Source organism: Protopterus annectens, chromosome 4.part1 (genome assembly GCF_019279795.1).
Source record: "Protopterus annectens isolate FY-2018-M chromosome 4.part1, PAN1.0, whole genome shotgun sequence".
NCBI classification, from domain to species: domain Eukaryota; kingdom Metazoa; phylum Chordata; order Ceratodontiformes; family Protopteridae; genus Protopterus; species Protopterus annectens.
The window spans coordinates 373,755,974-373,776,139 of record NC_056734.1 but is presented as its reverse complement, the minus strand read 5'-3'; the positions used below and the strand labels follow the sequence as shown (position 1 = coordinate 373,776,139).

The 20,166-nt window shown below is 44.6% G+C and overlaps 1 protein-coding gene across 1 annotated transcript in view; it reads left to right on the top strand.

Annotated features, from left to right (window-relative positions):
* AP2M1 (adaptor related protein complex 2 subunit mu 1) overlaps window positions 1-20,166 on the top strand; it is a 1,300,958-nt gene that overhangs the window by 767,375 nt on the left and 513,417 nt on the right. The window contains exon 14 of the mRNA XM_044070763.1: window positions 10,017-10,152. Within this exon, the coding sequence (XP_043926698.1) occupies window positions 10,017-10,152 (136 nt within the window). The remainder of the gene's footprint in view (window positions 1-10,016; window positions 10,153-20,166) is intronic.

Below are 20,166 nucleotides of genomic sequence, written 5' to 3'. Positions count from 1 at the left end.
CCTTTACTATGCTTAAAAGCCTTTTTGGTGCATTTGCTTTTTTGTTGGAGGTATACCTTTGTGTTTTTATGTTTAATTGCTTCCCATTAGGGGGGCACCTGACATCTGGGGCAGGAAAAACTGATGTAATGGTGTCTGCTGCATGTTTTATACCCCTGATGACCTGACGTCATGGAAGAAGGGACAGCAACTGATGCAGGACACAAGACTTTGTTAATCAGGCCGACTGAGGGCAACTTGCAAGCAGATTACCCAAATGTAATGACTGCAACAGTGAATACACTCGAACATCTACATTTATGGTAAATGTACACAACTGTACTTTTTTCAGCACTTATCTGCACACTTTACAATTATTCTGCAATGGTTACTCTCTCAGAATTAAGATGATGATGGGGATGTCTCACATAGCTTGCAGAGGAGGACAAGACATGGGTGCCCTCTGCCACTGTTTGCTACCTGTGTGGGGCAGTTACCAGAAAGACCATGGATTACCCTTGACCCTGGCTTTGGCATAGGGAGACTGCATGCATCTGTGTCACTATATTAATACCATTTCCTATTGTATATTTCTGATCCAAAAAATTGTAAGATGTTAGACTTTAAAGTAAGTCAGTGTAAAACGCAGACCATCAGACTTGACCACCTCTTTCCGCAGGCAACATTGGGTAGGCTCCCCTTTTTGTCTGGACCAAATAAGATTACTTATTTGGGAGCAGTCCTTTCCACAGATAGCAAGTCTCACAAAGTCTGACTTGGGAAGTAGTTATGGGCTAAAAAAAAAAAAACTACTTTAGAAATAGGATTACATTACATATGTAGCAAAGGATGCTGTCCCTGAAATGGTTTGCGGTCCCGTTGGCCCTGAATATCTCAGATGTCCTTCAAGGATGCATCTGCAGTCCTTACAAATGGGTAGTCCTGTCGTCAGGCAGCCCTTCGGTCGGCCGGATTCCAAAGTCTGGGTCTGGCTTCGGCTGGTGTCGCACTTCACCCGACGTCATCGCTGCAGTTTTTCGGGTATAAAGGCATCAGCCGACGCCATTTTCCCCAGTCTTTCTTGCCGCGTGGTGCCCGAAGCAGAAGCTGTTCGCAAGTGCCGGTCGGTCAGATCCAGAGATTACTACTACCGAATACTACTTCGAAGACTTCTAAAAAGCTAAGTACCCCGTTGGGGACTATTTCTTGCCTCAGCCGATGTCAGAAAAAGTGAATAACTGTTTAACTTGTGGGAAACAAATACCTCATAAAGATTTCCACTCCTACTGCTTACCTTGTTTAGGCCCAGACCACGACGTAGCAGCTTGTCTAGCCTGTGCTTCTTAACCGACGGACGCTTAACCGACGGACGCTTAGACGTCGGTCGGAGTTTGCTGAGCAGTTTTTCGGCTCTGATTTTGCCTATATTATGCCGTCGGATAATCCGACTACACAAATTACCAAAAAACGCAAAGAAAAGGACCGACACTCGCGGTCCACTGTTTCGGCCGAAACCGCGGTTAAGCAAACCGCGAGTGTCTCGGTTTCGGCCGAAACCGAGCAAAGCGGTTCTTTCTTCAGCCGAACCCATGCCTTCTACCGAGGCCTCTTCTAACCCGGTAGAATCGGCTTCTGAAATCCAACCTTCTGTTGCGGTTTCTCAGGAATTATCAGACACTATTCCCTTGGATATTTCAACCCCTGCACGTGGAGCTGCTAGGCCTCCTGCAGCCATGTCTATTAAGGCCTTTGCCAGGGCTAAAGCAGCCAAAGCTTCAAAAACGGTGCCTGCCAAACCCCCCTCTCACAGGCCCAGCACCAGTTCCCATATGCTTTCTTTGGCTGAGGATCTCATTTCTTTAATTCGTGGATCCCAGCCTCATCCAGACAGGACCTCTCATCCACCTCCAGAGAAGAGGCCTAGAGCAGAGCCCCCTGAGTCAGTATCCACAGATGATTCCTCTGATGACTCAGAACATACAGACCCTCTTGAGGCTCCTTATTCCCCTTACGAAGACTCTGATGCCGAAGAGTCCATTCCTTCAGCCTCTCCACCTGAGGAATTTTCCTTTGGGGAAACCTTGCATGCTATGAGGGAACAATTTCAGTGGCAGGGCCAAGATTTCTCAGACTCCAGAAAAAGGCTTAGAACCTTTCTACATTTGCCACAACATAGGCCTTTAGCTATACCTCCAGTTCTTTATGTTGTAGATGATGCATTTAATGCTTGCACTGCTCCTGATTCATTACCTCCAGCCCCTGCTAAGCCCGATAGGTTCTACAGGGTCCCGGACACTCATCACCATTTATACAAGGCTCCTTTTGTAGATCCAGAGACTATCTCCCAGGGCCCTAAAGCTGTAACAACTGCATCTACTAAAAACCCCCCTCCCCTCTGAAAGGGAATCCAGGTCCTTAGAGAGATGGGGTAAAAAAGTTTACACCTCTGCTACTTTGTCAGCTAGGGCTTTGAACTGCCAATTTCATATGATTCAATATCAAGAGTTTATGCTTGACCAGTTAACTTAAAAAGCTGTCCTCTGAAGAATCTTCAGATAAAAAATATGTTCAGGAAATGGTACATAACATACAGCAGGTTAGTAACCATTCTTTAAAATGTGGCTATGATGCACTTGAGGCTTCCTTTAGATCAGCCATGACTGGCACAGTTATCAGGAGACATGCATGGTTGAAAGAGCAGGCATTACCAGACCATGTCAAATCAAAGCTTTTAGATGCACCCATGGACAAAGTCAATTTATTTGGTTCCCCTGCACAGCAGGTACTAAAAAAGATGGAAGAGAAGGCGAAATCTGTACAAACAGTGAAAGATTTCTTACAGGTTCAACCTCCAAGGTTTAGCAGGAACTGGCCCTCCAAGAATTGGTCCTTTGCGGACTCCTCTAAGACACAGAGGCAGGAATAGGCATTCAAGAGGCAGAAACCAATCCAGGGGTGCCTACAGGGGACGCCAGTGGCAAGGTAACAACCAGCGAGGCACGGACGCAGCCACCACCACTACAGCAACACAATCACAGTGACTTGGCTGTGGCACCGCCTACCAGGGAACAACTGGAAGCACCCTTAGGCGGAAAGCTAACCTTATTTTCAAAGAACTGGCATTGCATCACAAGGGAAAAATGGATTTTGCAAACTATAGACCAAGGTTACAGGTTCCATTTCCATACTCTACCAGGAAAGAGAGGAATGCCAAACCTACCACCTACTCAAAGGGCAGAAGCTCTAAAGCAAATATCTCAACTATTAAGAATGAGAGCTGTGGAAAAGGTACCAACTATGGAACAAGGAAAGGGATTTTACTCCAGACTCTTCCTGGTACCAAGAAAAGAGAGCAAATGGAGGCCTATTCTCGACCTGTCCGCTTTAAACACATTCCTCATTGTTCCAAAATTCAAAATGCTGACCCTACAGCAGCTTCTTCCCATGCTGGGCAAGGAGTCTTGGCTGGTAACTCTAGATCTCAAGGAGGTATACCTGCACGTCCCCATACGACCAATTTGCAGAAGATACCTCAGATTTCTTGCAGGATCAGAGCATTATCAATTGTCAGCATTGCCCTTTGGCTTATCTACTGCGCCCAGAGTGTTCACGAAATGCCTGGCATCAGTAATTGCTCATTGCAGACTTCAGGGGATCCAAATTTATCCCTACCTGGACGACTGCCTGATACAAGCGGACAACAAAAGCAAGTTAACAGAAGACTTACAAAGAGTCATTTACCTGCTGCAAGCCCTGGGATATACAGTCAATATAAAAAAGTCAAGGCTGATTCCATCCCAAAGAATAACCTTTCTGGGTGCAGAGCTGGACACATCAAAACAAATGGCATTCCTAACTGCAGAAAAGAAAGAGCAACTACCTCTCTACTTTTGGCATTAACAAAGCAGAACCATCTAACTGCAAGAAAAGTACTACAAGCCCTAGGCTTCATGGCATCCTGCATAATTCTGGTCCCTCATGCCAGACTGCATATGAGAAAGCTACAGTGGTACCTAAAGAATTTGTGGTCCCAACACAAGCACAGCCTAGAAACCAAAATTCCAATAATCCCATGCCTGAAGCAAGAGTTCCTATGGTGGGCTCAGGCCTGTCAATCAAACACAGGATTGCCCTTCTGCAACAGTCAACCAAGCCAAACCATCACGACAGATGCCTCAGACCTCGGTTGGGGGCACACATGCTGGGCAAGTGCATACAAGGCTTATGGACTCAAGACCAGCTGCGCCTGCACATAAATCTAAAGGAAATGCTGGCAGTAAAATTGGCAATCCAGTCATTCAGACCATTTCTCCAAGAAGGTCAGTTGATAAGGACAGACAACACCACAGTTATGTGGTACATCAACAAACAGGGAGGCACACACTCATATCCTCTATGCCGGCTGGCACTGGACCTATGGGATGTGGTTCTGAGCTACAACATTCAGTTACAAGCAATCTTTGTACCGGGAAAAGAAAACATTCTAGCAGACATATTAAGCAGAACTACCACAGATGCCCACGAATGGATGCTGCATCCGGACATCTTCAAAGCCATCACAAGAGAATGGGGATTACCACAAATAGACTTATTTGCATCCCCACTCAATCACCAGCTAAAGAAATTCTGCACAAGGACGTACCACCCACTTGCTTGGAAGGTGGGCTCCCTATGTTTCAGTTGGAAAAACCTGACAGCATACGCATTCCCACCACTTCCTTTGATACACAAGGTGCTTTTGAAGATCAAAGAGGATGCTGAGGAGCATGTCTCTGGAACAAATATGGACACTACCCCTGATCCCATTACTGTTAACACAGAACAACTACAACATCCTGCATCCAAACCTGAAAACTCTGCAACTAACTGCCTGGAACATTACATAAGAGCAATTAACCCAAATTTATCCCAAAGGGTTAAAGACATAATCCTTGAGGCTCATAGACCTTCAACAAGAAAGAATTATGCAGCAAAATGGAAAAGATATCTCATTTGGAGTACTGCAAAGGGAGAAGATGTGGCACTGGTAAACATAGCCAACATTCTGGAGTACTTGGCAGAGCTCTTCCATACAGGCCTGTCCTATTCTTCCATCAAGATACATGCATCAGCTATTTCAGCAGAATACAGCTTGGATCCTCCTGTCTTCTCTCACCCTCTGCTCAGACAGTTTCTGAGAGGAATCAAAAATGTAAAACCTCCCAGGAAACCACCATTGCCAGCATGGGACTTCAACTTTGTGCTAGAAAATTGACACTTCCCCTTTCGAACCAGCAGCAACAGCAGAATTACAATACTTATCCTGGAAGACTGCTTTCCTGCTGGCAATCACCTCAGCAAGAAGGGTCTCTGAACTACAGGCATTAATGGCAGTGCAACCCTTCCTGATCTTCCATCAAGATAGTGTCCATGAGAACAAATCCTACATTTATGCCTAAGGTGGTATCCAGAGTGTCTTTAAATCAGGCTATCCACCTACCTACATTCTTCCCCAACCCACAGAACAGGGGAGAAAGACTCTTGCACACCTTGGATGTACATAGACAATTACGCTACTACCTGGACAGGACCAAGTCCAATAGAAAAACTGACCAGCTTCTGGTAGCATATGCAACAGGAAAGGAAGGAAAACCAATTTCAAAACAGACAATCTCCAAATGGATAGGAAATTGCATTAGATTTTGTTACTCCTACCATGGAAAGAAAACTCCAGAGAACATCAGGCCTCACTCTACAAGGGCTACAGCCACTACCACAGCTTTCTTACGAGGAGTGGCTACCAAGGACATTATAGAGGCTGCTACTTGGACCTCCGTGCATACATTTGCCAAGCATTACAATTTACCTTTATACTCTAGATCCTAAGCAGGTTTTGCCACTGCTGTTTTGCAAGGGATCCTAACTACACCATAATCTCTCCTTTTTTCCTCCTCCCCTAGTTTAGCTATGGTATTCTACCCATTTGTAAGGACTGCAGATGCATCCTTGAAGGACATAGTACAGTTTTGTACCTACCATAAATGTAGATGTCCGATAGGAATGCATCTGCAGTCAGGATTACCCACCCACCTTCCCCTCTGTGGTACTCCTAGGGTATTTGCCATCCTTCAGCTAGCTTGGGGGGGATCTATTATGGTGTATTTGTTTGTATATATGTACATACATTCTTATTTTATGTGTTTGCTCTCTACTAGTTGGAAACATTGGCATTCATCCAAATTTAGCCATCCAAGAGGGCACCTGGCATCTGGGGCAAGAAACACTGAGGAAAATGGCGTCGGCTGATGCCTTTATACCCGAAAAACTGCAGCGATGACGTCGGGTGAAGTGCGACACCAGCCGAAGCCAGACCCAGACTTTGGAATCCGGCCGACCGAAGGGCTGCCTGACGACAGGACTACCCATTTGTAAGGACTGCAGATGCATTCCTATCAGACATCTACATTTATGGTAGGTACAAAACTGTCCTTTTCTCACTGATCTTGATCAGATGCTTCCTGGTTTACCTTTAAAAAAAAAAAAAAAAAAAGTCACCACATTTTTGTGGTTGGGACAAGAAGCCATGATACAAAGGGGACTTGCCTATCAAGAGGAGCCTTTAAGGCATCTCTTCACTACACCTGGAATTCTCACTAGCTGCTTATCTCCGGATACTCTGGGGGATACACAAGTCTTTAGCTCAAAATTTTAGGCTTACCAAATTGGGTACTTGGGTAGATTCAGTTTGTCCCACCTCATATTCCTTGGTGCTGAATCCATTCCCTGCAGCTGTATACATTCTTCTAAAAAAAAAAAAGCTCTTATTTTGGGAGCAGTTGCTCTTGGAGGGGTGGGATGATGTCCTGGGACCAGCTTGTTGAATATTTTTGTTTTTGAGATGGGGACATCCAGAGGATTAACAAGACTACTAGCTCTTTTCTTTTCAGTCTGAAATGGTGTGTACTTCCAAGGCAGAGTGACAGAGGTTAGAGTTTGCAGGCAAGGGTAAGAAATGGCATGCAGCTTTTGAAGGGCTGCATTTCTCATGTTTTTTGTTCATCTGTTAGATTGCATCTAGTATGCAGTTGTAGTCTGTCTTGGTAGAATGACCGACCTAGGGGAAGGTATTCCAGGTGAGGTGTGATGGTACTTGATTAGTATACGTAGATATGACACAAAATTGTGTAGGTTTAAAATGTTTGGAAATGCCTGTTTAAATATTTCTACACCCCATGGAAAATGTGATACAAGGATTGTGGGGACTCTGGGAATGTCAGCACTTAAATTCTTTGTACTTCTGTTTTCAAAGAGTTTAATGTGCTATGGCCAGGATGTGTTGTGCTTAGTCCATAACTTTCTCTCTTTGGGTTTTTTCCATCAATGTTGATTACGCTTCAGGAAAGTGTATGGTTACAGCTTCTGATGTTAGTTGGTAAAAAGTAAAAGCAAGCTTATGGAACGATAGCGGCTCCCCAGCAGATGTTGATCATTTATACTCCCTCCGTGGCATATGGGTTCTTTGCCTGCACAAACCCACACTGGTAGCTTTCCAAAGCATAGAATTTCCTCATCTTACTCTGTGATTAGAGGATTGGCCAAGCCCCCTACCATAATGGAAGCCTTATCCTTGTCGCAGAAAGTTTACTCGCACAGCTGAAATAATTCAGTGCCTGCACTGGTGGATTACAGCTTCCATACTAAGATAAGATCCCTTTGGGAACTTCCCGTGTTCGTGATTCACTTTTGCAGTCCTGACTTATGGAATTTCCTGTTTTGGAAGCCCTTGGTTGGCTCAACTACCAGAGTAAAAAAAATGCCTTTTTCCCTGAGCTGGCAGACAGTCTACCATGATGTCAAGACGGTTGGGTATATAGGGAGCCAGTTGACACCATGACACCGTTCTTTTTTTGGCTTTGCAAGCCCGAAGCAGTTGAGTGAGTCGATCGGTCCACACTTGAGTGAGAAATTCTTCTACTGTTAAGTACCCCATTGGGGAACTCTTACTTCTGAGACTTCAATGTGTCAGTTTAGGCCCAAACCGCGACGTCCCTAATTGCCGTCTGTGCACCAGTTTCAATATTAGGACTGTAAGGTGCAAGGCCAAAATCTTGTCAAAGCACCTTAGTCGGCAGTCTGCTTCCCGTCGTGCACTAGCATCTGCTGGTATTCCTGAGGTTGAGCTCTCTAAGCGCAAAAAGGAAACTAGACCCAAACTTACGGCCCCGGATGACAGTCTTTCTCTGTCCACCAGTGCCCTAAGGCTTATCGCAGAGGAAGGAGAGATGCCTTTGCAGCTCCCTTCAAGTGAAGTGGTGGCACAGGCCTCTCAGACCCTTTCAAAGTCCGACATGCTGCCTGGTCCCTCAGCTTCAGTTCAGGCCTAGCCGTTCAGCTCTAGTACAGAGTTGCTAAGCATGCCTCTGCTTCCAGTGAGCGATCCTAAACTGACTACTTCCCTTTAGGCATCTACCAAAATCTGATATTTCTTTCAAGGAGACTGGACATGAACAGGCCCAAGGCAAAAGCTACAAGTAAAAAGAGCTCGACCTTGGGTACTGTGCCTAGGCCTACCAACTTCCAGACTGAGAAGATCCCTTTGGGAATTTCTATTTCTCTTTATTTTCTTTTGATTTCTGTTTTAATATATAGTACATAATTTGTGTCAGCGTTTTAATATTCTTGCTATTTACTACTCCTGTTAATTCTCTGGGAATTCTAACTTGTGTTTGTATGCTTGACATTGTTATTAACTAAATATGGGGTTTTTCGTAAGTGTTGTAGGACTTGTTTTGGGAAACTGAATTTCTGTAGTGTCAGATGAGCACTGTGGTGCACAGTGAGAATGATGAACATAGTACTGCTTCAGTGGCCGCACCCATCCACCATCCCCTTATTTTCTGTATGATTCGATGGTATCCAACTTTGTGTTTTTGATTTGCTTGTTTGTGTTCATGTTTTATGGCTGCAAATTGGTTGACTTAAGACCATTCTTGCTTCTGGTCCTTCTGGGTTCTTTATACTTGGTACTACAAGCCAAAATAACTGACTTCCTGTGATGGGGGGGGGTAGGCTTATTCTAATGGGGGGAGTGTAGCCAATCCTCTATTACAGAGTCTGAGGAAGACATTCTGAGCTCTGCAAAGTTACTAGTGTGGGTTTGGGCAGGCACAACAGCCTGTATGCCACTGAGGCAAGGTGACATCCTAACAAGTACTGTTACAGGAAAGTAGGACTTGCTCAACTGTACTTTCTGACCTTTTAGAAATTATGAATGAATTAAAGGAATTTGAGATCTACTCTGAGACACCACATGTGAAAAGAAAGATGCTTTGCAACTGGGCATTCTGGTCTGAGCAATTTTCAACAAAGTAAACCATTCCCTTAATCTAAGGTAATAGTTTAGATCCAACAAGTGTCAACTTGTGTTCAGAGTAATTGACATTGCATTCTGTGGCTAAAGTATGCAAATCTGCTCCTCTTAAGTAATCTGTGCCAGTGTGAGGTAATAAATGAAGTTAATTTTTATCCCATACTTTAGACATTCTCAGTAGTAGGTGGTCCAATGTGTTTTATAAGCTGTAAATGGTTGATTTCTGATAACTGGTTTATTTTTTGTATGTGCTTGTCATGTCTTTTTTCTCTTAAAATGTGTTTGATGGTATCCTGAACAAATTTGTTTAGGGCTTGGTAGAGTGACCCAGTCTGTGTTCACAAGTATTTGACTTATTGCAACTTTGTTTCTGTTAAAATCTAAGAAATATGAAGTTTGAGTTTTATTCCTCTGATTAACGAGATTAATTAGGTTTATTTTGTTCAGAAAGATGACAGTATGTTTTTATTGTATTGCAAGGCTATTTGACAAGGCAGACTTGTAAAATAATGCATTTCTGTAATTGTTTTTGGATTAGTAATGTCGAACGTGATAACTATTTGAGATCTACACATACTTAGGTGGTTGGAAGGCTGAGAACAAAAGCAGTTCTGCTGCATAATTTTGTATTTTTTGTTGTGAATATCTGTCTCTGATTCTACATTTCTCTTCGCTCTACTTTTAACAGGTATCGCACCACAAAGGATATTATTCTTCCATTTCGTGTTATTCCTCTTGTTAGAGAAGTTGGGCGTACTAAACTGGAAGTGAAAGTTGTGATTAAATCAAACTTCAAGCCCTCACTGCTGGCCCAGAAAATAGAGGTGAGTTCTAAAAAAAAGAAATTTGATTTTGTTTGCAGTGTTAATGTGCATTACAGGCTTTCTTGAGGAGGTCACAGTTGACACATGAATATGAGAGCACTCCTGCAGCAGATTTACTTCATGAAAATTACATCTGGGTATACATTTCATGGCAAATCTTTCTTGTTCAGTAGCAGTGTTGATGGGACTAGCCTTCTCTGATGGTGGCAGTTACACGATGTTTGAGTCGGTGTTCTCTTTTTTTGCACCCCCCCCCCCCCCCCCCCCATGGCCAGTTGAACCCACTCTTTCCCTCATCACCATGGGTGACTGTCTTTTAAGAGAGTCATTAAAGAGGCTTTCAGGGATGGTTTGAAGAATTTTTAATTTAGTTTTTATACTTGCAGATGCTTGGCTAGGGTAAGAGAGCAGACAGTATCTTGCTTACACTACCAAAAGGGGATGTTGACAAGCAGCTACACAACCTTTAAGTACAAGTGGAGGAGTCCCCATTCTTCACCAAAGAAATCACACCTCCAATGTGCCCTCCAAGCTCCTGCAACCATCCTGTCCACCAGCAGAGCACATCAAGTCACCTTCATTCCTCTCCCTCCTCTCCTGGCTCCTCTAGTGTCAGGGACACTATTTGAATGCTGGTTGCCTAAGTCATAAGAGCTCCAGCCACATAGTTAAGGTTTTTCATGATCTCTTCTTTTCTTTGCACCATTGAATAGTTCACTGTCCCCTTACTGTCATCTTACTGAAAGTACCACTTGTTCAGAGAATTGCTTCATGCCATCCTCTCCAGAAGAATTTGTAAAGTGCCCAGTTTCAAGTGTTTGAGATTAATCCCCATCTGTTATGCCTGTTGCTAGGGCTAGTTTTGTGACACCAGCAGTCAGTACACAAATTTGTCTGAAAAAGTTGGAATGTCCTTTAGAGCAGCCTGCATTAGTTTTGAATGAGATTTCAGTGGAATTCATTTGCAAGTTTGGGAACTTTCCTTTGTTGTCTGAGCAGTGCATTTCACGTTGGAAAAAATGTTAGACTGATCCCTGAGGTTAAAATAATATACTGCTGGTGAAGAAACATGAATTTTCTGTGGCATGTGTCTTTAGGCACATTGCAGCTAATCATTAACTGCTTTGTCTGCAGTGTTCTTCATAAGGATCACTGCTAGATTATCAATTTATTTTATGTGGGAACTGCCTCACAAGTGTATGTCTGACAGTCTGCTGTGGCTTAAGAGTGGATGTCCTTTCTCCCCCACACTATATTCATATCAGATACAAGTGCCCACATTCTCTTTAGATTGTTTAGATTGCTGTTAATATCTTGACAGCAGGAACTTGTGCTTCAGAGTCCCCATTTGTCCAGCCCAGTTTCTAGAGCTCATAATTTTCACTTCTCTGCATAGCCTGCAATCCGGGCTTGAACCTTCAATTTAAAGGCCCCTCTGTTTAGAGGAGAGAAGGAGCACTTGGGGTGAGCAGGCTGAGGACTTTCAAGAAAGTAAGCCGGCTGATCTGGACTATATTTTTCAGATATCTTCCCTCGTGAGTTATAACACTGACACAGAACACTTTTTTTCTGAGTGACCTACAGAAGCTCATTTCGGGGAATCGGTTACTAGAATGGAGGAGTACTTCAAATTGGGAAGAAGCGAGGCATTTGAGATGCACAAAAATTGATTTTGTTGGTCATGGATACTCCCAAGTCTGTGGTCATTTGGTCCCATCTTGGGACCTCTGGAGAATGCCTTCTTACCAGCCATCCAGGGACCAGGCTGTCAACCTCCTGCTTCCAAAGAAAAAAAAATTAAAAAAAGCCAACAGGTTTCACAGGGTCTAAGTGTCCCATAAATGTCAGATCTGGTTGTGGTGTGCATGGATCCAGAAGAAATGTCTAAATTGGTTCTTTTCTCACTACTCCTCCAGAGGACAACATGCTTGATTTGGGAAGAAAGTGTTATACAGCTTATGTGCGAACTTCAGGGCAGTAGTCTCTCAATAGTCCCATGACCAAGTTCCTCTGACGAGCTAGGAAAAAAGACTGGGAAGGTGTTTAATGCTGACCTGAGGACAAAGCTCTGCAACTAGTTAGCGGGCGAAACTTTCTTTTGGAGAGAAACTGTGCTGTGGGAGCAGCATACAGGGTAGCAGCTGTGTCTTGTGATCAGAAGTGCGGCTGAGGCTGTAGCCCTTGCTAGATCATGTTGAAATGTAGCTCTTAAATTCCCCCTTAGATAAGGATCTGCTGTTTGAGAACCCTGCCATTGACATGATTTAGAAAATGAGGAAAAGGGGAAAGTCATGCAGGGTGTTTAAACTGCTATTTCACTCTGTCCCACCACCGTGTGGTAGGCGTATTGCAGGTAATACAACAGCAAGCTGACAAAAGGGGGGAGCCCAGTTCAAGAACAAATGGCAGGAAGAAGGAAGGGAAAACCTGAGGGGACCCATTGATCATCGTGTTTCACTGTTGCAGTCATTACACTTGGGTTATCCTGCTGGCAGGCTACCTGCAGTCGTCCCGAGTTCCAAAGTCTAGGTCTGGCGTCAGTTGCTGTCGCCTCTTCCCTGACGTCGGTGCGCCAGGGGTATAAAAGATGCAACCGACATTTTCTTCAGTCTTTCTTGCCGCGCAGTGCCCAAAGCAGAAGCAGTTCGCAAGTGCCGGTCGGCCGACTCCTGAGATTTTCGAAATAGAGTTTCAGAACCGAAGTCTTCAATAAAGCTAAATACCCCGTTGGGGAAACTTTTTCTTGCTCCAGACCGATGTCAGTAAAAGTTAACAATTGTATTTCTTGTGGGAAGCAAATACCTCATAAGGACTTTCATTCTTACTGTATTCCTTGCCTAGGCCCTGACCACGACGTTACTAGTAGTCTGTTTTGTGCTCGATTCAACAAACGCACTATTAAACGTCTGTTTGATTTTGCATTACATTACTTTGGCCGAAGGTTTAACTATATAATGCCGTTGGAACAACCGATGACAGGAATGCATAAAAAACGCAAAGACAAGGAAAAGGACAGGCATCCGAGGTCCAAAACCGATGACTAAGCCTCTTCTAGGCCAGTCGCCGGTTCTCAGTGAGGCGCTTTCGCAGCCCCTGATACCCGCTACCTCAGAGCCACAGGCCGTATCCGACTCCCACGTGGAGACAGCTAGGCCTCTGGATACTCAAGGTATTGGGCCTACGGAAAATATTCCCTCAGATGGGTCCGGAGCCACTGAGCAGGCATCGGCTTCTGAGGGTGTTTTCAGACCTTCACAGCTTACTATTAAATCCTCTGTAGCAGCTAAAGTACAGTCAGACACCATTAAAGACAAAGAAACAAGTACAGCATTCTCCTGGACAGTCAACCATGCCAAAGAAACAGATGCTTAAAATGGCCGAAGACTTGATTACTTTGATCAGAGGTTCCCATCCCCCTCCTGATAAAAGGCCTAGGCAAGACACTGACTATGATTCCTCTGACCAGGTTTCTATTTCCTCAGATTCCTCTTCAGATCAGGGCTAATTCTCTTCCTCCCTATGAGGACTCTGATGCTGAAGAATCTATACCTTCACCCTCTCCACCTGAGGATTACTCTTTTGGGGAAACTCTGCACACCATTTTCCACTGGGAGAGCCAGGATTATTCAGAATCCAAGAAAAGGCTCAGAGATTTTCTTTTATTGCCTCAACACAGGCCCTTGGCTATCCCCCCTGTGCTTGATATAGTTGATGATGTTTTCTCTGAATCCAGTCTGTCTCCTGATTCTTTACCCCCTGCACTAGTCAAGCCAGACAGGTATTACAGGATCCCTGACTCTCATAAATTTCTTTATAAGAACCCTGCTGCTGACCCTGAAACTATTTCTCAGGGTACCAAAGGGGTTAAGGCTTCCACTGCTAAAAACCATGTTCCCTCTGATAGGGATTCTGGAGCTCTGGATAGATGGGGGGGGGGTTTACACCTCTGCTACTTTAGCTGTAAGGGCTTTAAACTGCCAGTTTCACATGCTTAAATATCAACAGTACCTCATGTCTTTGTTAAAACAGAAAATGCTTAGAAATTCAGAGAATCCTGACAATAAGGAAATGCAGGAATTATTGCATGCAGCTGAACAAGTGGGAAAACATACTCTGCAATGTGGTTTTGATTCATTAGAGGCTTCTTGCAGAGCCGCAGTTACAGGCTCTGTTATTCGAAGGCATGCTTGGTTAAAAGAACAAAGTTTATCTGAACATGTTAAAGTAAAATTATTGGATGCTCCATTACAGCACGATACTTTGTTTAGTGTTAAGGCAGAAGAAGTGTTAAAGAAAATGGAGGATAAAGCAAAATATATGCAGACAGTAAAGGATTTCTTACAGGTTCAACCACCTAGGTTTAGTAGAAACTGGCCTTCAAAAAATTGGTCCTTTCAGGTGTCAGACAGGCCACAAAAAGGCAGATACAGACACCCAAGAGGCAGATGTCAGCCCCAAGGCTCCTACAGACCTAAACAATGGGGTGCTTCTGCCCCCAAAGGAGGAGAAGACAAATCACAACCTTATAGGAAACTGTCTCAATGACTTTCCTCTAAAAAGACCAAGCACTTACCTTTTAGCAGCACCCCTAGGGGGAAAGCTAGCACTTTTCGCACAAAATTGGCACATAATTACCCAGGACAAATGGGTACTGAATATAGTTTCTCAGGGCTGCAGGTTCCAATTTCACACCCTTCCAAGATCGAAAGGTATGCCGGACCTGCTACAAAACCAGTGGGCAGAGGCACAAAAGGAAATTGCTGCTGTCATGGACATGGGAGCTATTCAAAGAGTACCACAGCGAGAACAGGGACAAGGATTTTACTCAAGACTCTTCCTGGTTCCCAGAAAGGACAAAGCCTGGAGACCAATACTGGACTTGTCAATCCTAAATATTTTCCTGGATGTTCCAAAATTCAAGATGTTAACACTGCAGCAACTTCTACCCATGCTGGGCAAGAAGGCTTGGCTAGTTACTTTGGACCTCAAGGAGGCATACCTGCATGTCCCAATCAGACAGTCTTGCAGAAGATACCTCAGATTCATAGCTGGCTCAATGCATTACCATTTCTCTGCACTGCCCTTTGGCTTATCTACTGCACCCAGGGTCTTCACAAAATGCCTGGCACCGGTAATCGCATTTTGCAGACAGAGGAATTCAGATATATCTCTACTTGGACGACTGCCTTATTCAAGCAGAGAGTAAGGGCATTCTACTAAAGCATCTGGCGTTTGTTAAAAGACTATTAATCTGCCTAGGGTACACAGTAAACGAAAAGAAATCAAAACTAGTGCCCTCTCAAGAGATAATATTCCTGGGTGCAAGCTTAATTACAACTACCCAGATGTCTTATCTCACGCCAGGCAAAGGAAACTGACTCATTACTTTCAAATGATGGCAAAGACCCAGCTCCCTGCAAGAAAAATTCTGCAGGCCCTGGGCTTCATGGCTTCCTGCATTCTACTAATTCCATATGCAAGGCTGCATTTGAGGAAACTACAATGGTATCTAAAAAGTGTTTGGACTCAACATTGCCACAGCCTGGAAACAATAGTGACTATAATTCCCTGTCTACAACAGGAGTTTCGATGGTGGTCCAGGGCCTGTCACCACAACAAGGGACAGCCCTTCACCTTACCCACAGCCAGGCAGACAATAACAACGGATGCATCGGATTATGCCTGGGGGGCACACATGGCAGGAAAATGTATTCAGGGCATGTGGCCCAAGGAACAAATGCATCTTCACATCAATCAAAAAGAGATGCTAGCTGTACAGAATGCCCTGACAGCCTTCAAGGATTTACTACATCCAGTACAACTATTGCTAAAGATGGACAACACCACCGTTATGTGGTACCTAAACAAGCAAGGGGGCACACATTCCTACCCCCTCTGCTGGCAAGCCATGACTCTGTGGAGCACAGCACTGTGACCTATCAAGTACATCTGCAGGCACAATTCCTGCCAGGAAAGAAAAATACACTGGCAAACGAACTAAGCAGAAATCTCATGGATCCACATGAAGGGAAATTAAATTCACAGGTCTTCAACATGATAACAAGGAAATGGGGACGCCCGGATATAGATCTTTTTGCCTCCCCTCACAACTGCCAACTGCAGAAATTCTGCACAAGAACTTATCACCCACAAGCATGGAAAGTGGATGCTCTTTCATTCAGCTGGGAAACCCTAACAGTTTATGCCTTCCCTCCACTGCCTCTTCTTCCCAAGGCACTCCTAAAAGTCAGACGAGAAGCCAAAAATTATCCTGATTGCCCCAGACTGGCCACGCCAGCACTGGTACCCAATCCTAAAGAGCTTGTCTCGAGGCCCAGCCTGGCCTTTACCTCAGATTCCTCATCTTCTGACTCAACAAAACAATCAGATTCTACACGATCAACTCAGACCCTTAAATCTGGCTGCATGGCCGATAATATAGCCACTCAGACCACACCTCTCTCTAAAGCTGTTATGGATGTTATCTTAGAAACCAGGAGGCCCAGCACTAGGAAATCTTATGCAGAAAAATGGAAGAGATTCTGTGCTTGGAACCAGGCACAAGGACTCGAACCACTTGTTCCAAATATACCTCAGATTTTACAATACCTAACTAAGATGCTGGAGAAAGGCCTATCCTTTTCATGTATTAAAATCCATGCCTTGCTATTTCATCTCATTACAATACGGAACCTCCTATTTTTTCCCATCCACTGCTAAGACAGTACCACAGAGGGACAAGAAACATAAGACCCCCAAGGAGAGCACCAATACCTACTTGGGACCTCAATTTTGTATTAGAAAAGCTCACACTACCTCCTTTTGAGCCAGCCAACACAGCTGATCAAAAATTCTTATGGAAAACTGCTCTGCTCCTAGCAATAACTTCAGCAAGAAGAGTCTCAGAGTTACAGGCATTAATGGGAGTGGAACCTTTTATCATTTTTCATCAGGACAGGGTTTCTCTAATTACAAACCCAACATTTATGCCAAAGGTGGTTTCCAGTGTGGCTCTTAACCAAACCATTCATTTGCCAATTTTCTATCCAAATCCCCAGAATAAAGGGGAGAGACTTTTGCACACTTTGGATATACACAGACAGCTACGCTTCTACTTGGACAAAACAAAAGCTTTCAGAAAAACTGAGCAACTGTTTGGAGCTTATGCTGCAGGATCACAAGGAAAGCCTATCTCGAAGCAGACCATTTCAAAATGGAGAGGACACTGCATTTGCTTCTACTATGCGCAACATGGCAAATCTGTGCCTAAGGGCATAAGGCCACATTCTACCAGAGCAGCAGCCACTTCAGCAGCCTTTCTCAGAGGAGTACCAACCAAAGACATTTTAGGAACTGCAACCTAGAGTTCAGTGCACTCTTTCACTAAGCACTACCACTTACCTCTACTCTAAATCCAGAGCAGGCTTTGCCACTGCAGTTCTGCAGGGCCTGGTAGCCTCTCCTAATCCTATTTAGGCCCAGCCACACAACCTCAGCTTTGGGATTCAACCCAAGTGTAATGACTGCAACAGTGAAACATGATGAACATAGTACAGTTGTGTACCTACCATAAATGTAGATGTTAGTGTGTGTTCACTGTTGCAGTCCAGGTTACCCACCCACCATCCCCCTTTTTCATTGCTGGGTCCTTTCTGTACTTCTCAACTCTCTACAACCTATGTGATGTATTTGCTTGTAGATGAAGGAAATGTTATTTTGGTACATGCATGTTTTTTGACATAATTTTTTCCAGCCTTTCCTGTTTGGGGGCACCTGACATCTGGGGCAAGAAAAACTGAAGAAAATGGCGTCTGTTGCATCTTTTATACCCCTGGCGCACTGACGTTGGGGAAGAGGTGACAGCAACCGAAGCCAGACCTAGACTTTGGAACTCGGGCCAACTGCGGGTAGCCTGCCAGCAGGATAACCCAAATGTTCATCGTGCATACAGCTGCAGTAATCACAGATGGGTTTTCCAGCCGTCAGGCGGTCCCTCGGTCGGCCGAATTCCAAAGTCTTGGTCCGGCGTCGGTTGTCGCTTACTCTTCTGACGTCAGAAAGGCCAGAGTATATAAGACACAGCCGACGCCATTTTCTTCCGTCTTTTTTGTCGCGCGGTGCCCGAAGCAGAAGCAGTTCGCAAGTGCTGGTTGGCCAGCTCCTGAATTACAAAACAATTGGAACCGAAGTCTTCTTTAGAGCTAAGTACCCCGTTGGGGAAACTTTTCTTGCCTCAGACCGATGTCAGAAAAAGTTAATAATTGTATTTCTTGTGGGAAGCAAATACCGCATAAGGATTTCCATTCCCTTTGCATACCTTGTTTGGGCCCAGACCACGACGTCTCGGGCTGTTGCTTTTGCGCTACCTTCAATAAACGCACTATCAAGCGTCGGGCGGAGTTCGCCCAACACTACTTTGGTAAAGCTTTTGATTATAAAATGTCGTCTGACACTCCGACTACCGTTCTGTCCAAAAACGCAAGGAAAAGGACCGGCACGCGAGACCCGCGGTCCCCGCCGACACCACACCAAAACAGGCTACACGTGGTCCGGTTCTCAGCGAGACGCCTTTGCAGTCCCTGACTACCGACGACACTCCTTTGGTGGTGTCCTCTGTACCCGAGACCGCTGGGTCCTCGGCCCTATCCCAGACTACAACCGAAGCCCCTGCTAATGTCGAGCCTACTAATGTGGACAGGTCCACCTCCACCCATGGTGTATTTAGGCCCTCCTCTTCTTTTTCAATAAAGGCTTTTACTAAATCCAAAGCAGCCAGGCATCCCACGAGGCCTGTTGCACAGGGCCCATCTCCTGGACCCATGCCTAAAACAGATGCTTAAAATGGCTGAGGATTTAATTACTCTTATCAGAGGTTCTCAGACCCCTCCTGACAAGAGACCCAGAGTGGAGGAAGAATCTCCCTCTTCTGATCAGGGATCCATTTTATCAGAACATTCTGATGCAGAGGAACACTCTTACTCCCCTTTTGAGGATTCGGATGCAGAACAGTCCATTCCTTCTGTATCCCCTCCTGAGGATTTTTCTTTTGGGGAAACCTTGCACACTTTGAGGGAACACTTCCATTGGGAAGGCCAAGACTTTTCAGATTCCAAGAAAAGACTTGGGAATTTCTTTGTTACCTCAGCACAGACCTCTGGCTATACCCCTGTTTTGGATGTACTGGATGATGTCTATTCGAGGCTTGCCTTAACCCTGATTCTCTGCCTCCTGCACCAGTAAAACCTGATAGGTATTAGAGTACCCAGCTCTCACCAATTTCTCTACAAAGGCCATAATGCTGACCCTGAAACCATTTCACAAGGCCCCAAGGGATTAAAGGCCTCCACTGCCAAGAATCCACTCCCTGCAGAAAGGGTATCCAGATCTCTAAAAAGGTGTGGTAAAAAGGTATATACCTCGGCCACCCTAGCCATGAGGGCCTTAAACTGTCAGTTTCATATGATTAAATATCAACAGTACCTGTTATCACAATTAAGGAACAAAATGTCTCAACCTAAACAACCAGATTTAAAAGAGTTACAGGATATGATGCATAGTGCAGAGCAAGTGGGTAAACACACCTTACAATGTGGTTATGATGCCATAGAGGCCTCCAGCAGAGCGGCTGCTACAGGATCAGTCATTCGCAGACATGCCTGGCTTAGGGAACAAAATTTACCTGATCATGAGAAAGCTAAACTTGATGCTCATTTACAAAAGGATGTACTGTTTGGTACTAATGCTGAGGAGATACTACGGAAAATGGAAGAAAAATCCAAATCTATGCAAACTGTCAAGGCTTTCTTACAGGTCCAACCACCACGTTTTAGCAGAAATTGGCCTTCAAAAAACTGGTCCTTTCCAGCCACTGACAAGCCCCAAAGAGGTAGATACAGACGCACAAGGGGCAGAGGGCAATCACAAGGATCATATAGAGGCAGACAATGGCAATCTCCAGCACCAAGAGGTGGTGAAGACAGTGCACAACAATACAGGAAGCAAACCCAATGACTC